General features: G+C 45.6%; 1 protein-coding gene across 2 annotated transcripts; it reads right to left on the bottom strand.

The window, feature by feature from the left end:
- Positions 1–778: 778 nt before the first annotated feature.
- Positions 779–26680, bottom strand: SNN (stannin). 2 transcript variants are annotated; one of them, XM_073647720.1, is made up of 2 exons: positions 26541–26680; positions 779–4656 (listed from the first exon to the last, which is right to left on the bottom strand). In XM_073647720.1, exon 2 carries the CDS (start codon positions 4600–4602, stop codon positions 4339–4341), a length of 264 nt encoding a protein of 87 aa, XP_073503821.1. In that variant the 5' UTR covers positions 4603–4656; positions 26541–26680; the 3' UTR covers positions 779–4338. The 2 variants fall into 2 exon arrangements, with proteins under 2 accessions (XP_073503821.1, XP_073503822.1); XM_073647721.1 differs by having other exon boundaries at positions 779–4659.

Raw genomic sequence — 26680 nt, forward strand, 5'->3', positions numbered from 1 at the left:
TTATTATTATTAGTTACCTGACTACAACACTTCAGCTTTCATTTCACACAGCTGAGAGGGGGGAAGAGAGTACAGCAGAGCTGACAGCACTGAGAACTACAACTGCATCTGTGTGTTTGTAATGAGACAAAAGATCAGTTCTACTGAGTGTGATTATAGTAGTCAGTCATTACATGTCTCACACTGCTAACACCCACTTTCATTTATAATAATCTCTGGAGGCAAAGACTCAGGGAGATCCATGTCCGGCCCATAAATTAACAGCTCATTTACATAAAGAAGAATGTAGATTTCTCTGGAATAAGACATAGGATCGCAGATCTCAAGGTATCATTTTATTCAGGTTTCTATGACCTGCATGCCCATATAGACGGCTTAGGAAGGTTGATCCTACTAACATTCCCTTTAAATATTGTAAACCATAAAACTTAATTTAAACATATAAGCCATTTTCTTTTTACATTCTCTTTTCGGAACCCGCCAGAAAACCGTATATAATTGGCACAACTACTCCCGAGGGACTGTATGGAAAAACCTTCCCCACATCTGGTAGCATTAGACAAGGCTGAAGATGCCCAATTCTACAGTATTTATACAGTAAGCCCCAAGCATTCTGCATGCAGTGTTCTAGCGGTATATGCTTATCCTGTGTGACGGTCTCTTCATTCGTAGTTAATTCTTATGTGAATATTTTATATGCAGAAGGAGGAGGATATGGTTAAGAGAATGCTTAAGCTTAAAGTGAACAACGCACATTCATGAAGAAATGGACCAGTCGTTTGTTTCAATGTAAGTTTATTGTTATGGCTTTTTTTTTGCACACTCTTCATATGGCACAGTTATAACCAGATCTATGTACTATTGAGAAGTGTAAGATGCGCTCTACACGTCACATCAAAAGTAAATCCTAATTCTACCGGAGGAAGCTATGATGGTCATACCGTCTCTTGGCAGTAATCTATCAACTGTACTGGATTGTTACTGGAATTCCCGTGAAAATAAACTTTATTTTGCAAGGTTTAATAGTGTCATTTAATACAAGAACTCAATGCAAATATGAAATACCACTGAAAAATGGATTGGGGAGGGAAAAAAGAATGTCTATAAAGCAATAGTTTATATTTGGGATCTCTGTCTTTTGTAGGGAAAATTACTAAGACTTGTATTTTATACACCAGTCTTAAACAGGCGTGCTGGAGTAGGGTGTGCTAAATTAATTAACAGGCCTGTTCATACATTTACCACATTCTGGGCTGTGCGGGCACAAGCTGAAATTTAGGCAAGTAGTGAACGCGATAAAATAGAGGCAAGAGATGTAAAAATGTTGCTTTTTTCTGCAAGAAATCTGGTGCAAATAGCTTAATGGGGTATTCCCATCTCCAAGATCCTATCCCAATACGTAGTAGGTGTAATAATAATAATATTAGCAAATACCTCCAATTAGAAATGTAGTATAGTTCTTCTGATTCGCTATGTCACTTACCCCATGTGCAGGGCATTGCAGTAGCTTAGGTATCCATGGTTACCACCACTAACAGCTAACTAACTATATGAGTGGTCGTAACCATGGATACCTAAGCTACTACAATGCCCTGCTACTGGTGTCTTGGCCTCTTAAGGGATAACTTACTAACCACTGGGTGTCTGTCGAGACACCCGCTGCAATACTGATATAGGAGTTCTGCACGCACCATCTGAATATAACAGAGGTCAAGCATGCAAACGTCCCCTCCATTCATTATCTATTAAAGGGATTTTCAATCTTGGCAAAGGTTTTTGTCAGGTTTCCACTTGACTGTTCTTTTATCTTTAAAAAATAAACTTTAAATTAAAAAAAAAAAATTCTTGAACTTTGTGATTCAACATTACAGAAGTGGATAGATTGATTGGACTAAAGCTGCATGTGTATAATAGGTATTAATCAGAAGACAGCTCCGCATGAGAAGTTTATTCTACTAGGCCAAGACACTCGTAACAATCAAGATGGGCGAGGGTACACCCACCATAACCAGCCACAATACTAATCACATATTACCGGGTTGTCTCGCCTTGTGGAGCCTTAAATATGATTTATCACTGGAGGAAACAATTCTACATATCTTAGAAAATTATTGTTCATTGTGTTCTATACAGGTGGAACTAAAACTGCTGGTTACAGGTGGATCATTTTTCACAGAACCAGTACCACCTTTAACTATGAACTGTCTCCGATATTGCAGCTCAGACATTTTCGGTGGCATTTTTTTTTGTGTTGAGCGCAAGTGCTCGCTACTTGAGTTTGCCTAGGGTGCTCGGCTATGCACAGTATCGCAGGTGCTCGAGTGACATGTTCGAGTCCCCACAGCCGCATGTCACACGGCTGTTAGCCAAAAAACATGCAGGGATTGCCTGACAAACACGGGCAATCCCCGCATGTTTTGTTTTGTGGCTGTTTTTTAACCCAAACCTATGCAACATCTTTAAGGTATTCCTATTGGTTTAAAAAAAGACGATCACGCCTTAAGTTGCTGTAGATATGCAAGCGAAACAATTTCTGGCAGCCATAAATACTTGAGTCACTTTCCTTCCTAAAATGTATATTGAAGTAAATTTACTAATCCAGTTTAATATGTAGAGTAAATTATACTACCTGGTAATTGGCTTATGTATGGATCAACATTTTATCCAAAATGTTGCCATATGTTGGTGCATGTTAAACCCTCTCCCTTTCTATGTAGGAGTTCCCCCTTGACAAACTCTGCAAAAATGGTTTACTAAAACCAAACATTAAATGTGGCTCACGGCACATACTATTTGCACATTTTGATAAGTAACCCTGTCAGTGTCCATCTCTATGCTGTTTAGTGGGCAGTAGGCACCATGTGCTAGATTCTTAGCATTATAGCATGGCAAGTCAGCATTGTGGCAACACTTTGGCCCCAATTCATCAAAACTAGCATAAAACACTTGAAAAGTCACAACATTTTTGTGCAAACTGAAGTTGCGCCAAAATCAGGCAACTTTTGGCATTTCCATGAAAGTTTCAGGCAGCTCCGCCAAAAGAACTCCCAAGGTCCAGACTGGAATAACCTCTCTGGAGAGGTGCACAAAGGCATACGCCACTGGCAAAATGCTCCGAAGTGGTGTGCGTTTGTTAATTAATTTGGCACATCTTATTCCTGCACGCCCTTCGTTAAGACTTGTGTATGAAAATCAGGCTCAATGACGGCACCTTTGCTCTTGGGTTGCAGCATCACACCTAATAAAATTTTTCACTTTAATTTATGCTTTACATTTCATTTAAAGGAAACACACAAATCAAAATTACATCTAGAAGAAACCTGATTTAGTGGTGGGGAATGAAAAAAAAAATTGCAACAGCTTCCTTACAGCACCAGCCATTCATCCCAGTACAGAAGTCATTGTGACATTGGCCAAGTGACTGGATTGTCTCTGGTGGATGGGTACAGATATAATTAGTAATATACATAAATGGAGCCTATCAAGAAGGTCATTTGGTACCAAAAGAATCAAATTCACTCCAACTTTAGACTTTTTTCCACTAAAAGGTTAAATGCAGAACACTATGCGGCACTCGCCACCACTTACATACTAAGAAATGACAGTTCTAGGTAAAAACACTGTACATTATTCATCAGTACAATAATTTATGACAATGAAGACAAACGTACAAATGTAGGAGTCGCTATGAAAATCTAAAATGCTCGTTTCATTATAAAAAATAAAATCTCTAAATGCTCTTCTGCCGCATCCTCTCCTGAAGCCTCCTGGCACACGTCTTATAAGGCATTTCCCGATCACAGGCTCTATTTGGAGGTCTACCGAACCTGGCAGGGTCACTGCAGTTATAAAGCTTAAAGCGAAATTCAACAAGTCCAACACCATGGTGTATCCCCCTTTTTCCTTCCTAAAGGATATGAGTTTGTAGTGTTTGTAGTGTCTAGATCCATGAGAAAAGCCCAGGCTCACCACGTAAGAATTCATCAGTGGGTTAGACATGGTTAATGAAAAAAAAACAACAACTTTAAATTGGGTTATCTGCAAATTAATACATTAAATCAGTTGGACACTTAAAAACGTACGTTATGTACAATGGATGAGGCGGAGGACGTTCACATTCCAGGGGGTGTTGTCCAAAAAAGCAGGATGATTGCACATTCAAGTAACACGGGGTATGAAAATGGAGGGTTGTATGAAAGAACTGCGCGCATGCAGTGTCATCAGCTAGAGACGGGCTGCTACGGAGGAAATTCACCATCCGAACAGTACGTGGGTCTATTATTTTCACAGTAGTAGTTCTGCTTTCTTCACACATGTTGGCTGGAGGGATATGGTGACTTAGCTGTGTGTCTCCGTGCCATTGGGTGTCAGCTTGGCTTTCTTCTCCACCCGAGGCCCTTTAGCAGAATACTGAACCAAGAGAAAAGGCTCTTTGGTCTCCCCTTCTCCAACAATGCTTTCCTCATCCTCAGACTGGCTGAGCTTCTGCAAGCGAAGGTAACACCAGCAACCCAGAATTAAGGCACCAAGGGCTGCGATGGCGATGAGAATAACAATGACTGTAACCACGCCAGTGGTGGGATTATGGTCCATTATAGACATGGCTGGGATTGGGTGGAGAAGTCTTCAGCCTTCAATCCAATGAGATGGGAAACTCTGCTGAGAATAAATAATACATTAATGATAGTGCAGAGATAGATATGGTCAAAATAAGGCTGTATCATGGATATAACCTTTAAAGTATGGTCATGGCTTCATAATGCCAGAACCTCCTGAACGGATAGCAGCCCAGTCCTGAACATAGCAGTGTTGGATCAGTCAGGCATTCATACTAATATTGGTTATTTGTTATCATGTACTAATGACATCAGACAGATCAGGGCACTCTAATGGCTGCTCTTTTTTTTAACCACCTACTTTAGAAAATTACTGACATTTAAATAACACCAATAAGTAGATGCTGCCATCTAATACACGTCCTATAAACCCCTTACCGTCCCCACAGTTGCTCATCATACCTTTAAAAAAACAGTTTGCAAAACGTGCAGTTCCGCATGCAAAAATTTGCAGAGGTCTGATTCGTGTCTACGACCCCACGCTCAGCACCACCTTTCTGCCTCCAATTGCCCTATGATTGACATCCCCTACAGATGGTTTGGAGGGGTCATTTACATCAAATGTGAAAGGGTGGAGATTGTGGGCAGAGCGCTTTCTGAAGATACCCATTGAACCACTTGGTACCGAATTTCATGCAATGCAGGACCAGTTTTTAGGCTATGTGCCCACGATGCAGAATTGAAGCTGAAAATTTCCACAGGGTTTCTTTATGTTCTTGGCAGTAAAAACGCTTGCGGATTTTACACACGGTTTTTAAGCGTTTTTACATGCGGATTTGACTTGCATTTTTCCAATGCATTGTGACCTCAAATCCGCATGCGGAAACGCACAAATAATGGACATGCTGCGGATTTTTCCGCAGCATGTGCACAGAACATGTGGATTTTCATTGGGGATCATGAGGCACGTATTACCAAGCGCTTTTTCAAGTGTTTACGCTGCAGAAATTCCGCATCAAAAACGCTTGAAAAATGCATAGTGGGCACGCAACCTTAAAGGTGTGCTGTGCCACTGTCGGGATATACATGGGCTGCGTATAAATTATTGTTTATAAACCTGTTAAGATGGTTCAAAGGACTGAAGAGCTGAATCAGCTCTTATACTTTACCTTCTATAATATGTGGGTTTTTTTTAAATCAGTCCCTTAAAATGATTTATTGTTATATGAAATGATAGTCTTATCATCAGAACACACAATGGCGACCAAAGGGATCAGTGCCCGGTTCCAAAAGTTTCCATACAACTTCAGGTGCATTGTCCTTTTAAAACAAGACACATCCACTAAACCTGCTGGTTGTCGGACAGTGGCATTCAGGTGACAGCTATTCCTCCTGACCCCCACTACATAGTAATGCACGCTCAATTTGGACAAGCATGCATGTGCTCTCAGTGGAAAATAGGACACTGACAAATATCTGACGACAGCTTACATGATGTGATAAAGTAAAGATCAGGGGTCTCAAACCGGCGGCCCCTTAGGTTTTTTCATGTGGTCCGCAGGCACATGAGCTCCTGTAACGATGTGTCTTGATCTAGGGGGGCCACCAACCCCAGCGCTTCTCTTCAACTGAATGTGCATCCTCAGACACCTGCAATTGAAATGTACCGCGGTGCAGAGAGATGGTCTCTACGCCACAATACCAATAGCAGCCAATAGCCAATCAGAGGGCAGCAGCTGACATCTGCATGTCGGGCAGCGTAGGATGTCACTGCCATGCACTGTCCCGGATGTGGAGGAGAAGAGGACAACAGGTGAGGATTTTTTTTAATGTGAAGAGCAGCACAATGAGGCCATTACTTGAATATGGGGACCAGGCTGGGGGGGGGGGGGGGGGGGTCGGCCATTAATGCAATGTAGGGACCAGGCTAGGGGGGCCATTAATGCAATATAGGGACCAGGCTAGGGGGGGGCCATTAATGCAATATGGGGACCAGGCTGGGGGGAGTCATTAATGCAATATGGGGACCAGGCTGGGGGGAGTCATTAATGCAATATGGGGTCCAGGCTGGGGGGGGGGCATTAATGCAATATGGGGTCCAGGCTGGGGGGGGGCATCAATGCAATATGGGGTCCAGGCTGGGGGGGGGGGGGGGAGGCATTAATGCAATATGGGGTCCAGGCTGGGGTGGGGCATTAATGCAATATGGGGTCCAGGCTGGGGGGGGGGCATTAATGCAATATGGGGTCCAGGCTGGGGGGGGGGGGGGGGAGGCATTAATGCAATATGGGGTCCAGGCTGGGGTGGGGCATTAATGCAATATGGGGTCCAGGCTGGGGGGTGGGCCATTAATGCAATATGGGGTCCAGGCTGGGGGGGGGGGGGAGGCATTAATGCAATATGGGGTCCAGGCTGTGGGGGGGGAGAGGCATTAATGCAATATGGGGTCCAGGCTGGGGGGGGGGGGGGGGAGGCATTAATGCAATATGGGGTCCAGGCTGGGGTGGGGCATTAATGCAATATGGGGTCCAGGCTGGGGGGTGGGCCATTAATGCAATATGGGGTCCAGGCTGGGCCATTAATGCAATATGGGGTCCAGGCTGGGGGGTGGGCCATTAATGCAATATGGGGTCCAGGCTGGGGGGTGGGCCATTAATGCAATATGGGGTCCAGGCTGGGGGGTGGGCCATTAATGCAATATGGGGTCCAGGCTGGGGGGTGGGCCATTAATGCAATATGGGGTCCAGGCTGGGGGGTGGGCCATTAATGCAATATGGGGTCCAGGCTGGGGGGTGGGCCATTAATGCAATATGGGGTCCAGGCTGGGGGGTGGGCCATTAATGCAATATGGGGTCCAGGCTGGGGGGTGGGCCATTAATGCAATATGGGGTCCAGGCTGGGGGGTGGGCCATTAATGCAATATGGGGTCCAGGCTGGGGGGTGGGCCATTAATGCAATATGGGGTCCAGGCTGGGGGGTGGGCCATTAATGCAATATGGGGTCCAGGCTGGGGGGTGGGCCATTAATGCAATATGGGGTCCAGGCTGGGAGGTGGGCCATTAATGCAATATGGGGTCCAGGCTGGGGGGGGCCATTAATGCAATATGGGGACCAGGCTAGGGGGGGCCATTAATGCAATATGGGGTCCATGCTGGGGGGGGGGCATTAATGCAATATGGGGTCCAGGCTGGGGGGGGCCATTAATGCAATATGGGGATCAGGCTAGGGGGGGGCATTAATGCAATATGGGGATCAGGCTAGGGGGGGGCATTAATGCAATATGGGGATCAGGCTAGGGGGGGCATTAATGCAATATTGGGTACAGCCTAGGGGGGGGCATTAATGCAATATGGGGTCCAGGCTAGGGGGGGGGGCATTAAAGCAATATGGGGACCAGGCTGGGGGGGGGCCATTAATGCAATATGGGGTCCAGGCTAGGGGGTGGCCATTAATGCAATATGGGGTCCAGGCTAGGGGGGGGGGGGCATTAATGCAATATGGGAACCAAGCTGGGGGGGGATTAATGCAATATGGGGTCCAGGCTGGGGGGGGGGGGCATTAATGCAATATGGGAACCAAGCTGGGGGGGGGGGGGCATTAATGCAATATGGGGACCAGGCTATGTTCGAACTAAAGTAAACAAAAAAGTGCACGTTTGCTATCGCCACATCCGTAACGACACAAGCTATAAAACTGTACCATAATCCATACAATTAATGCCATTTAAAAAAAAATAAATAAAAAAAAAAGATCAACAGGTGTATAGAAAAAAATGATATCACTAAAACTATTCTCTCATCCTTCAAAGAATATAGTCTCTCAAATTTACATTTTTTTCTACGTGCGGCCAATTTGTACAGCAGTGATAGAACATGCTGAAATTCAATAACACCGATCCTTCTTGCAGGGAAGAGTCACTCAGGACGGCGCTATACAAACAAGAGACTCAACTGGTAAGGCCAACATTTTCAGGTTTGGCCAACTTATTTATGTGTATGGGGGCAAGTAGTCTTCCGGAGCGTTTTTTCCTCTCCCTGGCAGAGAAAACACATGCGGATTTTACATGCGTTTTTTCAAGTGGTTTTCCAAGCGATTTTCAGCATCAATCAAATGCATTTGGAAAAGGGCTTGACAATACAAGTTGGTCACACAATATAAATCCATGCAACTGGCATGGATTTATATTGTGTGACCAACATATGAGGAGAGTTCTGCTTTCAAATGGTGCATCTAAGTAAAAAAAAAGAATAAAGTAGAAAGAAAAATAAACCTTATACTCACCTCTCCGACGGCCCCCGGTGAATTGGCAGGACCTTCCGTGACATCATTTAGTCAGCTGATGTTCACGCGACCATCACCTGACCGGGTCATGCATAAATCCGCATAGTGGGCACACAGCCTTAAAGAGAAATCTACACAGTGAAACATACCCCAGAGCCATTAATCCGCACAGTGAAGACATGTTCACTTAAAGATCATCCCTGACCCTAAGTCCCATCCTGCCCAGACCATCAACGGACTCCATGTACACGTCACAAAGACTGAAAAAAACCTCAGATATTTGCAGCACGTGGGATTTTTCTCATCACTTTTTGTCCTCTGGCCCTTTTTTGCCAAAATGCAATTCAGAGCAGTGTTGGAATGACAAGACTAAGCAGAAGAGTCAGAGGTCAGACTATTCACAGGCGTGAAAAAAAACAAAGTCGGCAAGACACTGTGTAACACTACATCCACTCACAGACATGAAGGGAAAGCTTTCAGTCCTGTTCCTTGGCAGACAGATCCAGGTTCATAGCTATTGCTTCATTGTGGCTTAATGCAGTGACAAATGTCTGGTTTCTTGTCTTTGCAGAACTCATGATAAAGCCAGTACCTCTCCAGCTGCAGTGATCCCCAAATGTAACATGTGGACCCTCCTAAATAATAATAAAATGGTGATCTAAGGAGGAAGAGTCACATACACAGGCAAATCTGAACATTAGGATGGACTGGGACTTGTATATGAATGCTGTGCTCTTAGAGCGCCACTTTCTTTTGGCTTGATTTATTCTGACTACTATGACACTATGGTGTACTATGTTGGGGTTAGTATAATTCCATAGTTATATAGTGTTTCTAGAGGGGTTATGGTAACATACAGTACAGACCAAATGTTTGGACACACCTCATTTATAGATTTTTCTGTATTTTCATGACTATGAAAATTGTACATTCACACTGAAGGCATCAAAACTATGAATTAGCACATGTGGAATTATATACTTAACAAAAAAGTGTAAAACAACTGAAAATATGTCTTATATTCTAGGTTCTTCAAAGTAGCCACCTTTTGCTTTGATGACTGCTTTGCACACTCTTGGCATTCACTTGATGAGCTTCAAGAGGTAGTCACCGAAAATGGTCTTCCAACAATCTTGAAGGAGTTCCCAGAGATGCTTAGCACTTGTTGGCCCTTTTGCCTTCACTCTGCGGTCCAGCTCACCCCAAACCATCTCGATTGGGTTCAGGTCTGGTGACTGTGGAGGCCAGGTCATCTGGCGTAGTACCCTATAACTCTCCCTCTTGGTCAAATAGCCCTTACACAGCCTGGAGGTGTGTTTGGGGTCATTGTCCTGTTGAAAAATAAATGATGGTCCAACTAAACGCAAACCGGATGGAATAGCATGCCGCTGCAAGATGCTGTGGTAGCCATGCTGGTTCAGTATGCCTTCAATTTTGAATAAATCCCCAACAGTGTAACCAGCAAAGCACCCCCACACCATCACACCTCCTCCTCCATGCTTCACGGTGGGAACCAGGCATGTAGAGTCCATCCGTTCACCTTTTCTGCGTCGCACAAAGACACGGTGGTTGGAACCAATGATCTCAAATTTGGACTCATCAGACCAAAGTACAGATTTCCACCGGTGTAATGTCCATTCCTTGTGTTCTTTAGCCCAAACAAGTCTCTTCTGCTTGTTGCCTGTCCTTAGCAGTGGTTTCCTAGCAGCTATTTTACCATGAAGGCCTGCTGCATAAAATCTCCTCTTAACACTTGTTGTAGAGATGTGTCTGCTGCCAGAACTCTGTATGGCATTGACCTGGTCTCTAATCTGAGCTGCTGTTAACCTGCGATTTCTGAGACTGGTGACTCGGATAAACTTATCCTCAGAAGCAGAGGTGACTCTTGGTCTTCCTTTCCTGGGGCGGTCCTCATGTGAGCCAGTTTCTTTGTAGCGCTAGATGGTTTTTGCAACTGCACTTGGGGACACATTCAAAGTTTTCCCAATTTTTCGTACTAAGTAATGATGGCCACTCGTTTTTCTTTTCTTAGCTGCTTTTTTCTTGCCATAATACAAATTCTAACAGTCTATTCAGTAGGACTATCAGCTGTGTATCCACCTGACTTCTGCACAACACAACTGATGGTCCCAACCCCATTTATAAGGCAAGAAATCCCACTTATTAAACCTGACAGGGCACACCTGTGAAGTGAAAACCATTTCCGGTGACTACCTCTTGAAGCTCATCAAGAGAATGCCAAGAGTGTGCAAAGCAGTCATCAAAGCAAAAGGTGGCTACTTTGAAGAACCTAGAATATAAGACATATTTTCAGTTGTTTCACACTTTTTTGTTAAGTATATAATTCCACATGTGTTAATTCATAGTTTTGATGCCTTCAGTGTGAATGTACAATTTTCAATCAAAAATACAGAAAAATCTTTAAATGAGAAGGCGTGTCCAAACTTTTGGTCTGTACTGTACATGGCATCTATAAGAAGGTTAATATGGCAGTAAGCATGCTCCCAATGCAATTTACTGTTGCCATATTAGGGAATGATGTAATACAGCGCGCCAAGATACTACTGTGTGCACGAGATCTAATGCAGTGGAAAGACCGTTTTCCTACATCCGACCTTAAAATCGCTACAGGAAGCGGCGCAGCACATCTTCTAATTCTTTATTTAGAATTATTCCATAGATTATCAAGATTTGAAAATCATACAACTTTTTATATCTATGACAGATATAAAAAGTTGTACGATTTTGGAATGTTGATATAGACGTTACATAAGCCGTCACTGGGGGCGCCTGTAGTGGGATATAGCAAATACCTAGTAAATGCTACATTTCAAAAGGTTTATTTTTAACGTGATTGTTGGATAAAACAGATTATGTCTTGTTTTGACTCCATCCATATACACATTCCTGTAAGGAGGTGGTATTACGTGCAGCCTTGATCAAAATCCTGTCGCTGTATGAATAAAACACAAAACCTCGCAGCTGATTAGAATCTGGGAAGTAATTCATTATATACATGTAAACCATGGCTTTAGATTTCCCCAGAATCAATATTCTACACCTCTTATTTTTACTCCTGGTCTTAATTGCCGAAAAAAAAAATCAATCCATCCAGTAGTGAACGGTAATTTCCACATAACCCTTGGAAAGCATATGGAGAGGGCCAGTATTTACATAGCAGAGTCTAACTTGTACGTATGATATCTCTAAAAGGTTCATTTAGACCTCCGATATTCTCGTGCGAGTGATATCCGTGGTTTTCACAGATCGCATTCGTACCTGTGGTAGTCTATCGGGCCATGATCTTTTGTAGACCGAGGATTGGATCAAAATGAAAAATGCAAGTCTATGGGTCCAGGAAAAAAATAAATAAATTGGACCGCTTTTTTCATGGAACCATCAGAAAGAAGAAGGTGGAGAAACTTTTCTTTTCTCCACGTATGAGAAAAACTAATGACACTAGGACCAAACTTAGATCCAACACAATCAATCTGGTTTTCTCGTATGTGGCAAAAATGGACGTCTAGATGAGGCCTTACTACTTTACCTTCAGCCAAAATCGGATCTTTGCAGTGCCAACCTTTAAATTGGGCATTGTGTGTGAAGCACACAATATCACATGGCCGTCTACATACAACATATACGGTATTTCTGACAATGTGCCACTCCATACTAAAAGGGTTTGTGCAGTAACGGATCTGACATCTGACATGGAGATGATGCTACCGCACACTGGACAGGACAGCTGATGAGGAACCGGCAGGTACAGTACAAGAGTCCGGTTTTAATTAATAGGACATGTGCACAATACATACTAAGTATCAATATGGTTGCGTCAGCATTGTTACAGTCCCACCAGACATGCAGCAGCGTTCTCTCCACACCCATCATCAGATTGGGAGGAAGAGCATGCCACTGCTGTATAATAGAGTCCTCCCAACCTGTGACTCTCCAGCCATTGCAAAATTACTACTCCCTGTTTGTTGTCTTATGAACATGCTTTATCCTAAGCGGACCTAAGTGTATGACTTCACATAGAAAGGTTACTTTTTCCACCAGAGAATTCCATTCAAGTCCATGGACCATGCAACATATTGTAGCTCAGCATCATTCAGCACAAGACATAACCTAAAAACAAGAGTAGTGCTGCTTCTACAGATGGGGTGGGGGTAACTCATTTAATATTTGCTGTGTGCCATTTAGAACACTGGTGTCTTCTTATCTCTCTGTTATTAGAGACTTCTTTGCACCCCTTACTGTTACACCTTTAGGTAAGAACATTGTTAGCTACCAAGTGTATGCCATGTAGTGGTTGTAGCCCAATTAGTCAAGATGTCCAGTCTTCCTTCCAGCGCTAAAGCATCACAAGCCACCCTAAGCAGCTTTAGTTGTATGCATAACGCAGGAAGGTACAATGCCTCCACCTATGCACGGCGCATGCGCCATATGATACCAAGTGTGGCTTAGGATGACGTACCCAAACCATGGGGAGTGAAGGCCAACTAGACAGTTACAGAGGGCAGATCCTCATGTGACATCTTACAGCAGTAAAAATACATTTTCTTATTTATGCCGAATCTCTTCGGAGAAAGAAGGTCATTGTGAACTTGTCACTGTTTTACATAGATTTGGAGTGGTTTGGGACCGGAATCCTTTTGACAGGTTCCTTTCAAGAAAATGATGAGCCGAATTTTAGGGAGTTCAAGGAATTACTGACTTAAAAGGAAATTGAAAGCAGAGCTGCCATGTACGATTTGTCTGGTTCTCAGCACATTCCAAGTGATGGTAAAATCGCTTGGAAAGCGCTTGTCAACCCGCATGTGAAATCGAATGTGCAAAACGCTTCACTTACGTTTGTCCCTGGCAGGAAAAATGCATGTAAAATCCGCATGTAAAATCTGCATCCATTTTTTTCTGCCAGGGAAATGCAGAAACGCTCAGGAAAAATCCGGAGCATTTCTGCATCGTGTGCACTTAGCCAAAAACTGCATCACAACATGCTGCATTCTATTACTCCAATGTAACAGACGGAGTGGTCTGTCTGCGCTGCGTGGCTCATGTCCAAAACACCAATGTTTAATCAGTGGAAAATTCCATTGTAAGCTGGATGACAGGACTCTCGGCTGCTCAGTCACTTCCCTGTCCAGTGACAAACACATCCGTCTTAAAAATACTGCAAAACTGAAGCCATGATGACAACTGCTTAAATCCTGGGAAAGATGAAATTGTACTAAGACTGATAAAACAATATGACTTCAGCTACAAACCTTACTAGCCAAAAGAAAAACGAAAATTATGGGTTTGTGAGCTTTTCTTTAAATAGAAACTGCACTTTCACTTCTATATTTTAGCTTTTTAATAATTCGATAGAACTAGTGAAGAAAAGAAACATATATTTTATTAGAGAAAAATGCTTCACTCTCCCCTTATCAGTCACTTCTCTATCGAACAGATCGTTTATTCTCAAACAGGTCTACAAATCTGTCTGCAGTGAAGGAAGAAATTACACCTGCTCCTATAAAACGATGGAGATGTGACGGGGAGAAACTGGAAGGAAACAAAAGGTACAAGGAGGCAGAGGGAAATACTGCCAGAAATACGGGGTGCAAGTCATGGCTAGAAATCTTCTCATTCCCAATGTGCACATGATTCTGAATTCTAGTTCAGAAAGCAAATTCTGAAAAGTTACATGAATGTGCAGATACACTATGAACAGGACCCTATTTACCACTTATTGTCTGCACACCATTTAAAGGAATTGTCTGCTTAGTAAGTGTTGATGACCTATACTTAGGATAGGTAATTAATAGTGATGAGCGAGCATGCTCGTTACTCGTGATTTACGAGCATGCTCAGGTGGTTTTCGAGTATCTGAAGCGTGCTCGGGTGTTATGTTTGAGTCATTCCGTGTTCATGATTTGCGACTGTTTGACAGCTTTAATACATGTGAGGAATGTCTGTTTGTTAAGCATTCCTCACATGTATTAAAGCTGTCAAACAGTTGCAAATCATGCACACAGAGTGACTCAAACATAACATTCGAGCACGCCGGAAATACTCGGCGAGCACCAGAGCATGCTCGCCGAAAGGGTTAACAGAACACGCTTGCTCATCACTAGTAATATTAGAGCGGTGGGGATCCTACACCCGGCATGCCTACCCTTTTGCAGTTAAAGTTCCATTGGCACCTAGAAGCAAACACATTAAACGCAGCTGCAATGCAGATATATATGCAGTTAGGCTGTGTGCCCACGAAGCATTTTTTTCAAGCGTTTATGCTGCGGAATTTACACAGCGTAAACGCTTGGTAATCCGCCCCCCATGGTCCCCAATGACGAGCCGCAATGTCAATGCCCATGCTGCGGATTTTTCCGCAGCATTTATGCTGCGCTCAAAAACCCGCAGCATGTCCATTAATTTTGCGGACACGCAGTGTAATCGCCGCCATTGACTTGCATTGAACCGCGTGATATCCGCATCACTGCATCCGCACAAGCGGATATCACACGGTTCAATGTGTGGATGGTACCCAGGTCTGGAGAAGAGGAGACTCTCCACCAGACCTGGGTACCATAGAAACTGTAAAAAAAAGAATGTAAAATAAAAAATAAAGATTATACTCATCTTCCGATGTCCTCCCAGTGTTTTCTCCCCTTTGTCCGGTCTCTTGCACTGCTCGCGGTGTTGTGAAGGACCTGCCATGACGTCATTGATTCATGTGACCTGTCACATGACTGAATTACGTCACCGCAGGTCATTCACACCACCGCGAGCAGTGCAAGAGACCGGACGCGGCAGAGAAAACACCGGGAGGACATCGGAAGGTAAGTATAATCTTTTTTTTTTTTTTTTTTTTTTAAACTAACCTGGTCACACTACTATAAATCCATGCCGGTTGCTGGCTGCATGGATTTATATAGTGTGAACAAGTTGTTAAGCACTTTTCTAAGTGATGCTAAAATCGCTTGGAAAAGCGCTTGATAACCCGCATGCAGAAATGCATGTGAAGAACGCTTCACAAACGCTTCTACCTGGCAGGAAAAACGCATGTAAAAAAAGCATGCGTTTTTCCTGCCAGGGAGAAGCGTAAAAAATATGCATTTCTGCATCGTGGGCACATTGGTACATTGACACTATAAGCCTGAATGGTAGCAGAGACTGCAGGGAAGATGCGCCCAAAAGGGGTTGGGACAGTGCGCAGACTCCGGCCATTCATACTCCCATATTACAGTCAGCATGTTGCACCAGTATTTGCAAGCTACTGTAATCCCAGGAAAATACAGAAGACAAGCAGATCTCTCCATTTAGGTCTTCTCCGTTTATGTTTCACTCCTGGTTTTTACTTACAACTACAGATCTGTACATACAAGTGTGAAGGAGGTCCAAGGCTAGGAAGCACATACCTTTACCAACTCATGGATCAGATAGCGATGGATCAGGAAAGCCTTTTCATCACTTGGGTTATATATGTTGCAACAAATGACCCAGCGGAATTTCAGGCAGTGTTAAATAAAACCTGACACTACGGCTGTTTCAGTAAATACTTGTTTTCCCTCGAAATAATTCAGCAGCACATTTTCATATAACTGTTGATCAGCTATTCCTCCTGAATATTTATGAATAAACTAAGGGTTACCATTCCTTATGCCACAGTAGAGTATCCCTATAAATTAGACTGTTAAGTGTCTTCCCTCCTCCATCTCCCCAATTGATAGCATCATGTTGCCAATTTTTGTTCATAGGAGGAACAATAGAAGGATTAAGGAACAGAGTTGTAAACATGCTTCATAATTGTTATAACACAGGGAGAACAAGTATTTATTCCAATAGATATGTCAGGAGAGCAGACCGTTCCTCTTTAAACATAACATGTCTTATTCCAGTTTGAGAAGAGATACTGTCTCCCCAGGGATAATCACCTATGAGAACTAGAGCATTGTAAACTTCAGGTGATACAGTTGTTTTCTTCTTTTTTACAAGTCTCTGCTTGTTGTGTCATCGGCTGCCTCTTCTCATGTGTCACCTCTGGAGACCATCACCTGCCGCATGTTCAACACCGTAAACAAGACCTCATAACCTAAAGCTTCTTAACCTAGCAGCGCATGCTTACAAGAGACAGAAACATCTCCCAAGGTTCCTAAATCAGGTGCTGCATTCACTGAGCACAGACAGGAGGACTGGACAAGGATGTGCATACAGAGATGAAATAGTTTATGATTCCAAGCGTATTCTCTTTGCCCAACCAGCCTGACAGCTGCAGAATGTACTGTGCAATGTGAGATCTCAGCAGCAGGAGAGACACTTCAGGCTAGCCCGGCATAGACTGAGTTAAAGAGGTGTTCCAGTCTCAGTAAAGTATTGTCCCCAGGTGCAGTTTCAGTGCAAAAAACCCCCCCGAACTGCTATACTCACTCTCACTGGGTCCTGCGCTGTGTGTCTGCCACTACCCCGGTTTTTGCAGCGTTGAAGTCAAATCTACAGCACTCCAGCCAATCACTGATTTCAGCAGTTCATGTGGTCTACATTCGTTGAGCCACTGTGCAGTGACTGTCTGCAGCGGTGATGTGAGCTATCAACATGTCACTGTTGCAGCAAAAACACAAACCAGAGCAGCAGTGGAGAGCCAGTGCTAGAACCGGGGAGGGCGAGTACTATCTGATGTTGTTACTTTACAATTTGGTGGGGTACATTTTTCTAAAAGTGGAAATCTCCTTCAAACTTAGGTACAACATGCTTATTTAAAGTAAACTTCTGGTATATTAAAAAATAAAGGTTGCAAATCTGTTTCATAACTCTGAAAATCAGAACCAGTCTCACATAGCCACTAACATCCCGACAAGTGACCCCGACAAGTGACTTTTACAACTGTAATAATAATAATAAAAAAAAGTAACTGTTCGATGATGGGACTTGAACCCAAAATTCTGTGTCCCAAAGCCATTGCACTAACCACTGAGCTATAAACTCAGTTGTAAAAACCTTGGAGTTCTATTTGGTTATACGATTTTCAGTGCAATCCTGATTGAAACTCATTGGGACTTATGCACAGACTGCAAGCAAGCCAAATTCAAATAATGTTTGATTTTGAGGTGTGACTTTCTTCAAACATCAGAATCACAATGACTTTTAGTCACCCTCAGTATTCTCATGGTTGATCTCATAAGACAAGAAAAGCTGCTAGTTGATATCACTTGACTGCATAGCGCAATGGTAAGGTATCAGTCTCTGAAACTACAGTATCAGAGTTCAAATAGACACGCTGTGTATTTTCATCGTAAATTACATAGCCAAAGTAAATTGGGAGTGTGCAGCCAGTACTTGGGTGGATGTAAATAAAAATTTACAATACATTTTTTTTATCATTAGACCCCTTTAAGAAATTATGCAAATATAAAGTCACTTGGAAATAGATATGTAGTAAATTATTGCCTCTCAATTTACTTTGGCTATGTAATTTACCATGCAAATAAATGGCGTGTCTGAAACTCTGAACACATCAGGATGACAATCAGAATGTCAGGTATTAAAAGTAAAACACCCCTGTAGTTTTTGTGCTAAACAGGCATAATTTAAAAAAAATAACCAAATAGAACTCTCAGGTTTTTACAACTAAGTTAATAGCTCAGTGGTTAGTGCACTGGCTTCTGGACATAGAATTATGGGTTCAAGTCCCATCGGCGAACAGTGACTTTTTTTTTTATCATTATAACAGTTGTAAAAGTCACTTGTCAGAATTGGTATTTAGCCTCAAACTGACATCATTCTGATGTTTGATTTTGATATCTGATCATGTCCTAAAATGGACACTGTACATAGGGACCTCTCTACCTTTCTAGCAGCACATCCAAACAATGCTGACAAGACAATAAGATTACAATGTTTCCACTCCACCAGCGACCACTCACTCCCAGGTTCTTCAGTTTCCTAATTCCAGCAGTAGTATACATTATATATCATTACACACAAAGGATGAGTTCATATAATGTGCGGAAGCAGATTAAGGACAGTAGAACTGAAGTACAGTAACCCTTAAGGGAGCCCGATTCATGAAGATGTAGCCAGGGATCATAGGAATAGACAAGACTAACTTATTGCCGCCCCCCAGAGCGCTGTAGTTGATGGACAGATTTCTCCGATATGAATACATGGGCAGAGAGGAGAAGTGGCGCCGGACTAGTCTCCTTTTTGCCTATGCTCCTCAGCTGAATCTTTAAACTATGTTTTCTTTAAAAGCTTTTTGGAGAGAAACATACTCGACTGCAATCATAAAACATTGAGCAAGTTTGCAAATATTCCGCATTACTTATGTACAGATGGGTAGTTACAGTCTTGGTCTATTAGGATAGGCCATAATTAACCAAACGCAAGGAGTCTGACCACTAGGACTCCAAACTGGCCTACCTCACCGCTCTGCAGGCTCACACTTTGTGGGCTGGTGAGTCTTCTCCAATGTAATTATAATAATTCTTATTTTTATAGCACCAACATATTCCGCAGCACTTTACAATTTTAATTCTATGAAAACCAAAACAATGATCCATAGACTTATGAGAAAGCGACTTCCGCTGCACACAAGACCCTATGTGAGAAGGGCAGTCGGATTTCAGGTCATGTGGGACAGAAGAGGACAGGAATGGTGCGGGAAAGTAACTATTTTAACACATGCTGCATTGCATTACATTACATATATATTTAGGAAGGTGTAGGATAAAGGAGTCTGCTCTAGTAATTTGCTTCCTGGAAAGTGCAGCCTTACATTGGGCGCCATACAGTGATCGTGGAGGAAAAGCAGACTCTTCTCGCACCTTATTATAGAAGCTCCACTCAGCACTTCCCATGTGTCTGACATCTGTCAGCATGGTGCAATGATAACTACATTATGAATGCAGCTCCGTGCTATGAGATGTAACTCCGTGTGACCCAGTGCAATGCATCTACAATTTTACTGAACTTGTTATGTAGATTTAAAGAGGACCTTTCACCAAATTTTCTTGTGGAAACATTTTGAACTGGACACACAATGTAATAGTTGTTGCAGAGCGGAATAAAACTTTCTTTCTCTTCATTTATGTTGTGGAGATATTAGTAATTAATGTATTTGGAACCTAACTTTTTTTTTTTAGTCCAAGTGGGTGTTATCAGGTAGTATTCACTGGGGGCGTGTATTTCTTTCCCTGTATGATCCTGACCAATCAAAAGAAGAAAGCAACACAAAGAAAAAAAGAATATGCCACACCATTTCAGAAAAGGTTCCTGTGGGGTGAGGGGCAGCACAGCAGAGTTTAGCGGTGTCACATTACACACCCTTCTATCAGTTCTCTCATAACAATGCCTCCTCTGCTGTACTGATCCTCCCCCACACGGCCTGTTCAGAGAGGTGTCAGCATCACACTCATGTCTGCTGTGCTGAGATAACTTGTAATCACTCTGCAGAGACGATCAAAGCAGGGTGTCATGTCTCACACTGGAGTAAGCAAAAACAGGCAGGCTGCTCCTGTGTCAGATGTAAAGACAGCCTGATCTCCCTGCAGAAGTTACTTGAGCACAGACATAGAAGTGATAACTGACACACTCAGTAATCAGAAGAGCTTTTGAGGGGTTTGTAATCTGACAACTAAATTCAGCCCTCTCCCCATAGCCCTGCTCTCTTTGGTGCTCTCTGCATTTACTATGTACAGTACAGCAGAGCTATGTGTCATTACAAATACCTCTAGCAGTTCTTATCTTATAGCAGTCAGTGTGGCGGGAAAGAAGTAGAGTAGAACTAATTGTAATTAGAAACACTTCTAGCAGCTCTCATTTCATAGCAGTCCTTGTGGGAAGGGGGGTGGAGTGAATAGAGTAAAACATTGTAATTACAAACACCTCTAGCAGTTCTCATCTTATAGCAGTCAGTGTGGGGGGAAAGAAGTAGTGTAGAACTAATTGTAATTACAAACACTTCAAGCAGCTCATTTCATAACAGTTGTTGTGGGGAGGGGGGTGGAGTGAATAGAGTAGAACACTAATTACAAACACCTCTAGCAGTTCTCATCTTATAGCAGTCAGTGTGGGGGGAAAGAAGTAGAGTGGAACTAATTGTAATTACAAACACTTCTAGCAGCTCTCATTTCATAGCAGTTGTTGTGGGGAGGGGGGTGGAGTGAATAGAGTAGAACACTGTAATTACAAACACCTCTTGGAGCTTTCATTTCAGGGTGTTGTCAGCTCTGCTGTTTCCTACTCACCCCTCACTAACTGCCATGAAATGAAAGCTGCTAGAGGTGTTTCTAATGACACATAGCTCTGCTGTACCTTACACAGTAGGTGAGGAGAGCAGGGCTGTGCGGCACTGCATTGTCTCACACAGTAAAAGCAAGTTCTAAGCTTTTCTGGGGCATGTTTTCCCCCCTGCATGACGCTTCCTGCTTATGACTGAATAACATCATGAAAAAGTATACGCACCCAGAGAACAATATCTGCTAATGCCCCCTTGACCTTACCATAAATTACAGTCTAAATTTTAGATGCCATTATCTCTGCAAGTGAGATGAGAAAAAATAAATTTTATTTAGCTCTGCAGCCACTATTCATGATGTGGCCGATTTAACATGCTAAAACTGGTGATAGGTCCTCTGTAAATATCGTGATACAAGCAAGTCATTAGACAGAGGGAGATGCAATGCATGCTTGGAAGCAAAGGAAGGTTCCAGCAGGTATAGTACAGACAGAATGCTGATGAGCAACAGTCTAAAAGAGTGGATTGCAAAATAGAAGGTTGGCAGCTTCTGGTCCTATTAAAGATTTCATGGGGGATGAGGACAGGTACTGGAGGACAACTACACACTGATCCGCCCCGATTCACTCCACACGATATTACAGATTTATCATGTATTTCTGTTTGTCTTCTTTCTTTTTAATGGTAAATATATTTCCGTTTCATTGAAACCTAAGTGACAACAGATTTGCTTTCTATTCTGCTTCCACATATTATAATTTACTGACCAGTCTCTAATAAATGATAAGTGTGGTTGCTAGGAAACCAATTTTGCCTTTTCATACTATGACGGTGACGGCAGTGAAATTAAGTAAAATGGCAGATCTAGACCAAGATCCCGTGCTAGAAGCAGATGGAGGTTAGAAGCACAGCTCAGTGTTACATAGCCTCAGCTCACATCACCGATTGTAACTGGATCCTGAGCAAATCCCAGATCGCACATTCCTGCTATTGCTCCCCTGAAGAAATAGGAACAATCTGGAAGCCTGGCATCAAACAGACAAGGAATCTATCAGGACCCGAAACACATTATACGTCCCTGCAACAGATCACACATCCCCCTGACAGCTGCAGCCACTTCAGAGCCCATGTGTCTGTATGTAAGGCTGTGTGCCCACGTAGCATTTTTCAAGCGTATATGCTGCGGAATTTCCGCAGCGTAAACGCTTGAAAAACGCATGTATATCCGCACCCCATGGTCCCCAATGGGATTCCGCAAGTTCTATGCACATGCTGCAGATTTTTCCGCAGCGTTTATGCCGCGTTCAAAAATCCGCAGCATGTCATTTAATTTTGCGTTTCCGCAAGCGGAATTGCCTTTGTCCAATGTATAAAAAATGCAAGGCAATTCCGCATGTGGAAAACGCGTGGTAAACGCGCGAAAAACGCGTGCGGAATTCCGCATGCGTTTTTCCGGGAGAGGACTTGCATTTATGCAGCAGAAATTTTCTGCTTCATAAATGCAACGTGGGCACATAGCCTAACGGGATTAGACGTGCCATGAAACGCTGCACAACACAAAGGGAGAGAGACCTGGAGCTCAATCCACAGCAACCACCAGCTCAGCCCAGAGCTGCCGCCCCTGGGAAATACCTAGAGGTATGCCACAGGGGAGAGAAATCCGCTTATCCCATCCACAAAGAAATACTCCAAATCAGATCAGTCAGACCCCCGGGGATTGGGAGATGTGTTATCCTCGGACCCTGCTACCCATCTACACACCCTGCTATACCCTCGCACCCTGTTACCCATCCACACACCCTGCTATACCCTCGCACCCTGCCACCCATCCACACACCCTGCTATACCCTCGCTCCCTGCCACCCATCCTGCTATACCCTCGCACCCTGTTACCCATCCACACACCCTGCTATACCCTCGCACCCTGCCACCCATCCACACACCCTGCTATACCCTCGCACCCTGCCACCCATCCACACACCCTGCTATACCCTCGCTCCCTGCCACCCATCCACACACCCTGCTATACCCTCGCTCCCTGCCACCCATCCACACACCCTGCTATACCCTCGCTCCCTGCCACCCATCCACACACCTCGCTATACCCTCGCACCCTGTTACCCATCCACACACCCTGCTATACCCTCGCTCCCTGCCACCCATCCACACACCCTGCTATACCCTCGCTCCCTGCCACCCATCCACACACCCTGCTATACCCTCGCTCCCTGCCACCCATCCACACACCCTGCTATACCCTCGCTCCCTGCCACCCATCCACACACCCTGCTATACCCTCGCTCCCTGCCACCCATCCACACACCCTGCTATACCCTCGCTCCCTGCCACCCATCCACACACCTCGCTATACCCTCGCACCCTGTTACCCATCCACACACCCTGCTATACCCTCGCACCCTGTTACCCATCCACACACCCTGCTATACCCTCGCACCCTGTTACCCATCCACACACCCTGCTATACCCTCGCACCCTGTTACCCATCCACACACCCTGCTATACCCTCGCACCCTGCCACCCATCCTGCTATACCCTCGCTCCCTGCCACCCATCCACACACCCCGCTATACCCTCGCTCCCTGCCACCCATCCACACATCCTGCTATACCCTCGCTCCCTGCCACCCATCCACACACCCCGCTATACCCTCGCTCCCTGCCACCCATCCACACACCCTGCTATACCCTCGCTCCCTGCCACCCATCCACACACCCTGCTATACCCTCGCTCCCTGCCACCCATCCACACACCCTGCTATACCCTCGCATCCTGTTACCCATCCACACACCCTGCTAACCATCCACACACCCTGCTATACCCTCGCATCCTGTTACCCATCCACACACCCTGCTATAGCCTCGCACCCTGCCACCCATCCACACACCCTGCTATACCCTTGCTCCCTGCCACCCATCCACACACCCTGCTATACCCTCGCTCCCTGCCACCCATCCACACACCCTGCTATACCCTCGCTCCCTGCCACCCATCCACACACCTCGCTATACCCTCGCACCCTGTTACCCATCCACACACCCTGCTATACCCTCGCACCCTGTTACCCATCCACACACCCTGCTATACCCTCGCACCCTGTTACCCATCCACACACCCTGCTATACCCTCGCTCCCTGCCACCCATCCACACACCCTGCTATAGCCTCGCACCCTGCCACCCAGCCACACACCCTGCTATACCCTCGCACCCTGCCACCCAGCCACACACCCTGCTATACCCTCGCACCGTTACCCAGCCACACACCCTGCTATACCCTCGCACCCTGCCACCCATCCACACACCCTGCTATACCCTCGCTCCCTGCCACCCATCCACACACCCTGCTATACCCTCGCTCCCTGCCACCCATCCACACACCCTGCTATACCCTCGCTCCCTGCCACCCATCCACACACCTCGCTATACCCTCGCACCCTGTTACCCATCCACACACCCTGCTATACCCTTGCTCCCTGCCACCCATCCACACACCCTGCTATACCCTCGCTCCCTGCCACCCATCCACACACCCTGCTATACCCTCGCTCCCTGCCACCCATCCACACACCCTGCTATACCCTCGCTCCCTGCCACCCATCCACACACCCTGCTATACCCTCGCTCCCTGCCACCCATCCACACACCTCGCTATACCCTCGCACCCTGTTACCCATCCACACACCCTGCTATACCCTCGCACCCTGTTACCCATCCACACACCCTGCTATACCCTCGCACCCTGTTACCCATCCACACACCCTGCTATACCCTCGCACCCTGTTACCCATCCACACACCCTGCTATACCCTCGCACCCTGCCACCCATCCACACACCCTGCTATACCCTCGCTCCCTGCCACCCATCCACACACCCCGCTATACCCTCGCTCCCTGCCACCCATCCACACATCCTGCTATACCCTCGCTCCCTGCCACCCATCCACACACCCCGCTATACCCTCGCTCCCTGCCACCCATCCACACACCCTGCTATACCCTCGCTCCCTGCCACCCATCCACACACCCTGCTATACCCTCGCATCCTGTTACCCATCCACACACCCTGCTAACCATCCACACACCCTGCTATACCCTCGCATCCTGTTACCCATCCACACACCCTGCTATAGCCTCGCACCCTGCCACCCATCCACACACCCTGCTATACCCTTGCTCCCTGCCACCCATCCACACACCCTGCTATACCCTCGCTCCCTGCCACCCATCCACACACCCTGCTATACCCTCGCTCCCTGCCACCCATCCACACACCTCGCTATACCCTCGCACCCTGTTACCCATCCACACACCCTGCTATACCCTCGCACCCTGTTACCCATCCACACACCCTGCTATACCCTCGCACCCTGTTACCCATCCACACACCCTGCTATACCCTCGCTCCCTGCCACCCATCCACACACCCTGCTATAGCCTCGCACCCTGCCACCCAGCCACACACCCTGCTATACCCTCGCACCCTGTTACCCAGCCACACACCCTGCTATACCCTCGCTCCCTGCCACCCATCCACACACCCTGCTATACCCTCGCTCCCTGCCACCCATCCACACACCCTGCTATACCCTCGCTCCCTGCCACCCATCCACACACCTCGCTATACCCTCGCACCCTGTTACCCATCCACACACCCTGCTATACCCTCGCACCCTGTTACCCATCCACACACCCTGCTATACCCTCGCACCCTGTTACCCATCCACACACCCTGCTATACCCTCGCACCCTGCTACCCATCCACACACCCTGCTATACCCTCGCTCCCTGCCACCCATCCACACACCCTGCTATACCCTTGCTCCCTGCCACCCATCCACACACCCTGCTATACCCTCGCTCCCTGCCACCCATCCACACACCCTGCTATACCCTCGCTCCCTGCCACCCATCCACACACCTCGCTATACCCTCGCACCCTGTTACCCATCCACACACCCTGCTATACCCTCGCACCCTGTTACCCATCCACACACCCTGCTATACCCTCGCTCCCTGCCACCCATCCACACACCCTGCTATACCCTCGCTCCCTGCCACCCATCCACACACCTCGCTATACCCTTGCACCCTGTTACCCAGCCACACTCCCTACTATACCCTCTCACCCTGTTGCCCTTCCACACACCCTGCCACCCATCCCGCTATAGCCTCACGCCCCACCACTCTCAGGTAGCTGTGGGCCCCAGGAGAGAGGGATCAGTGCTCCCACATGATGACATCACACACAATCGTGTTGCATCTACCATGATGGTATAGTTGTGTGCTGTCAGGTGCCAGGCACTGCATGCTGCCTGGGATGCCACTGACTGACGATACAACTAGGCAGCATTGCCCTCCTATGGGACAGGCTGCTCTCTTATTGTGCCAGCCTATGTATGTATGTATATACCGCAGCACTGGCGGTCCGGTCGGTATATCCACATACACACTATTTGCGGGCTCTCACCGTCTCCAGCTGCAGCGGAATTAGCACGGCCGTCCTTCAGCTCTCCCGGCGGGCACAGCTTGGGCTGCAGAGCCGCATCCTCCGAGCAGTCACCACAACCCTGCCCCGCGTTCTTCTAATTAGCATAACGCCACCCTCTT

The sequence above is a fragment of the Phyllobates terribilis genome, unplaced genomic scaffold, assembly GCF_046119375.1.
Source record: "Phyllobates terribilis strain yellow unplaced genomic scaffold, ASM4611937v1 Scaffold_9__5_contigs__length_417890890, whole genome shotgun sequence".
Taxonomy (NCBI): Eukaryota; Metazoa; Chordata; class Amphibia; order Anura; family Dendrobatidae; genus Phyllobates; species Phyllobates terribilis.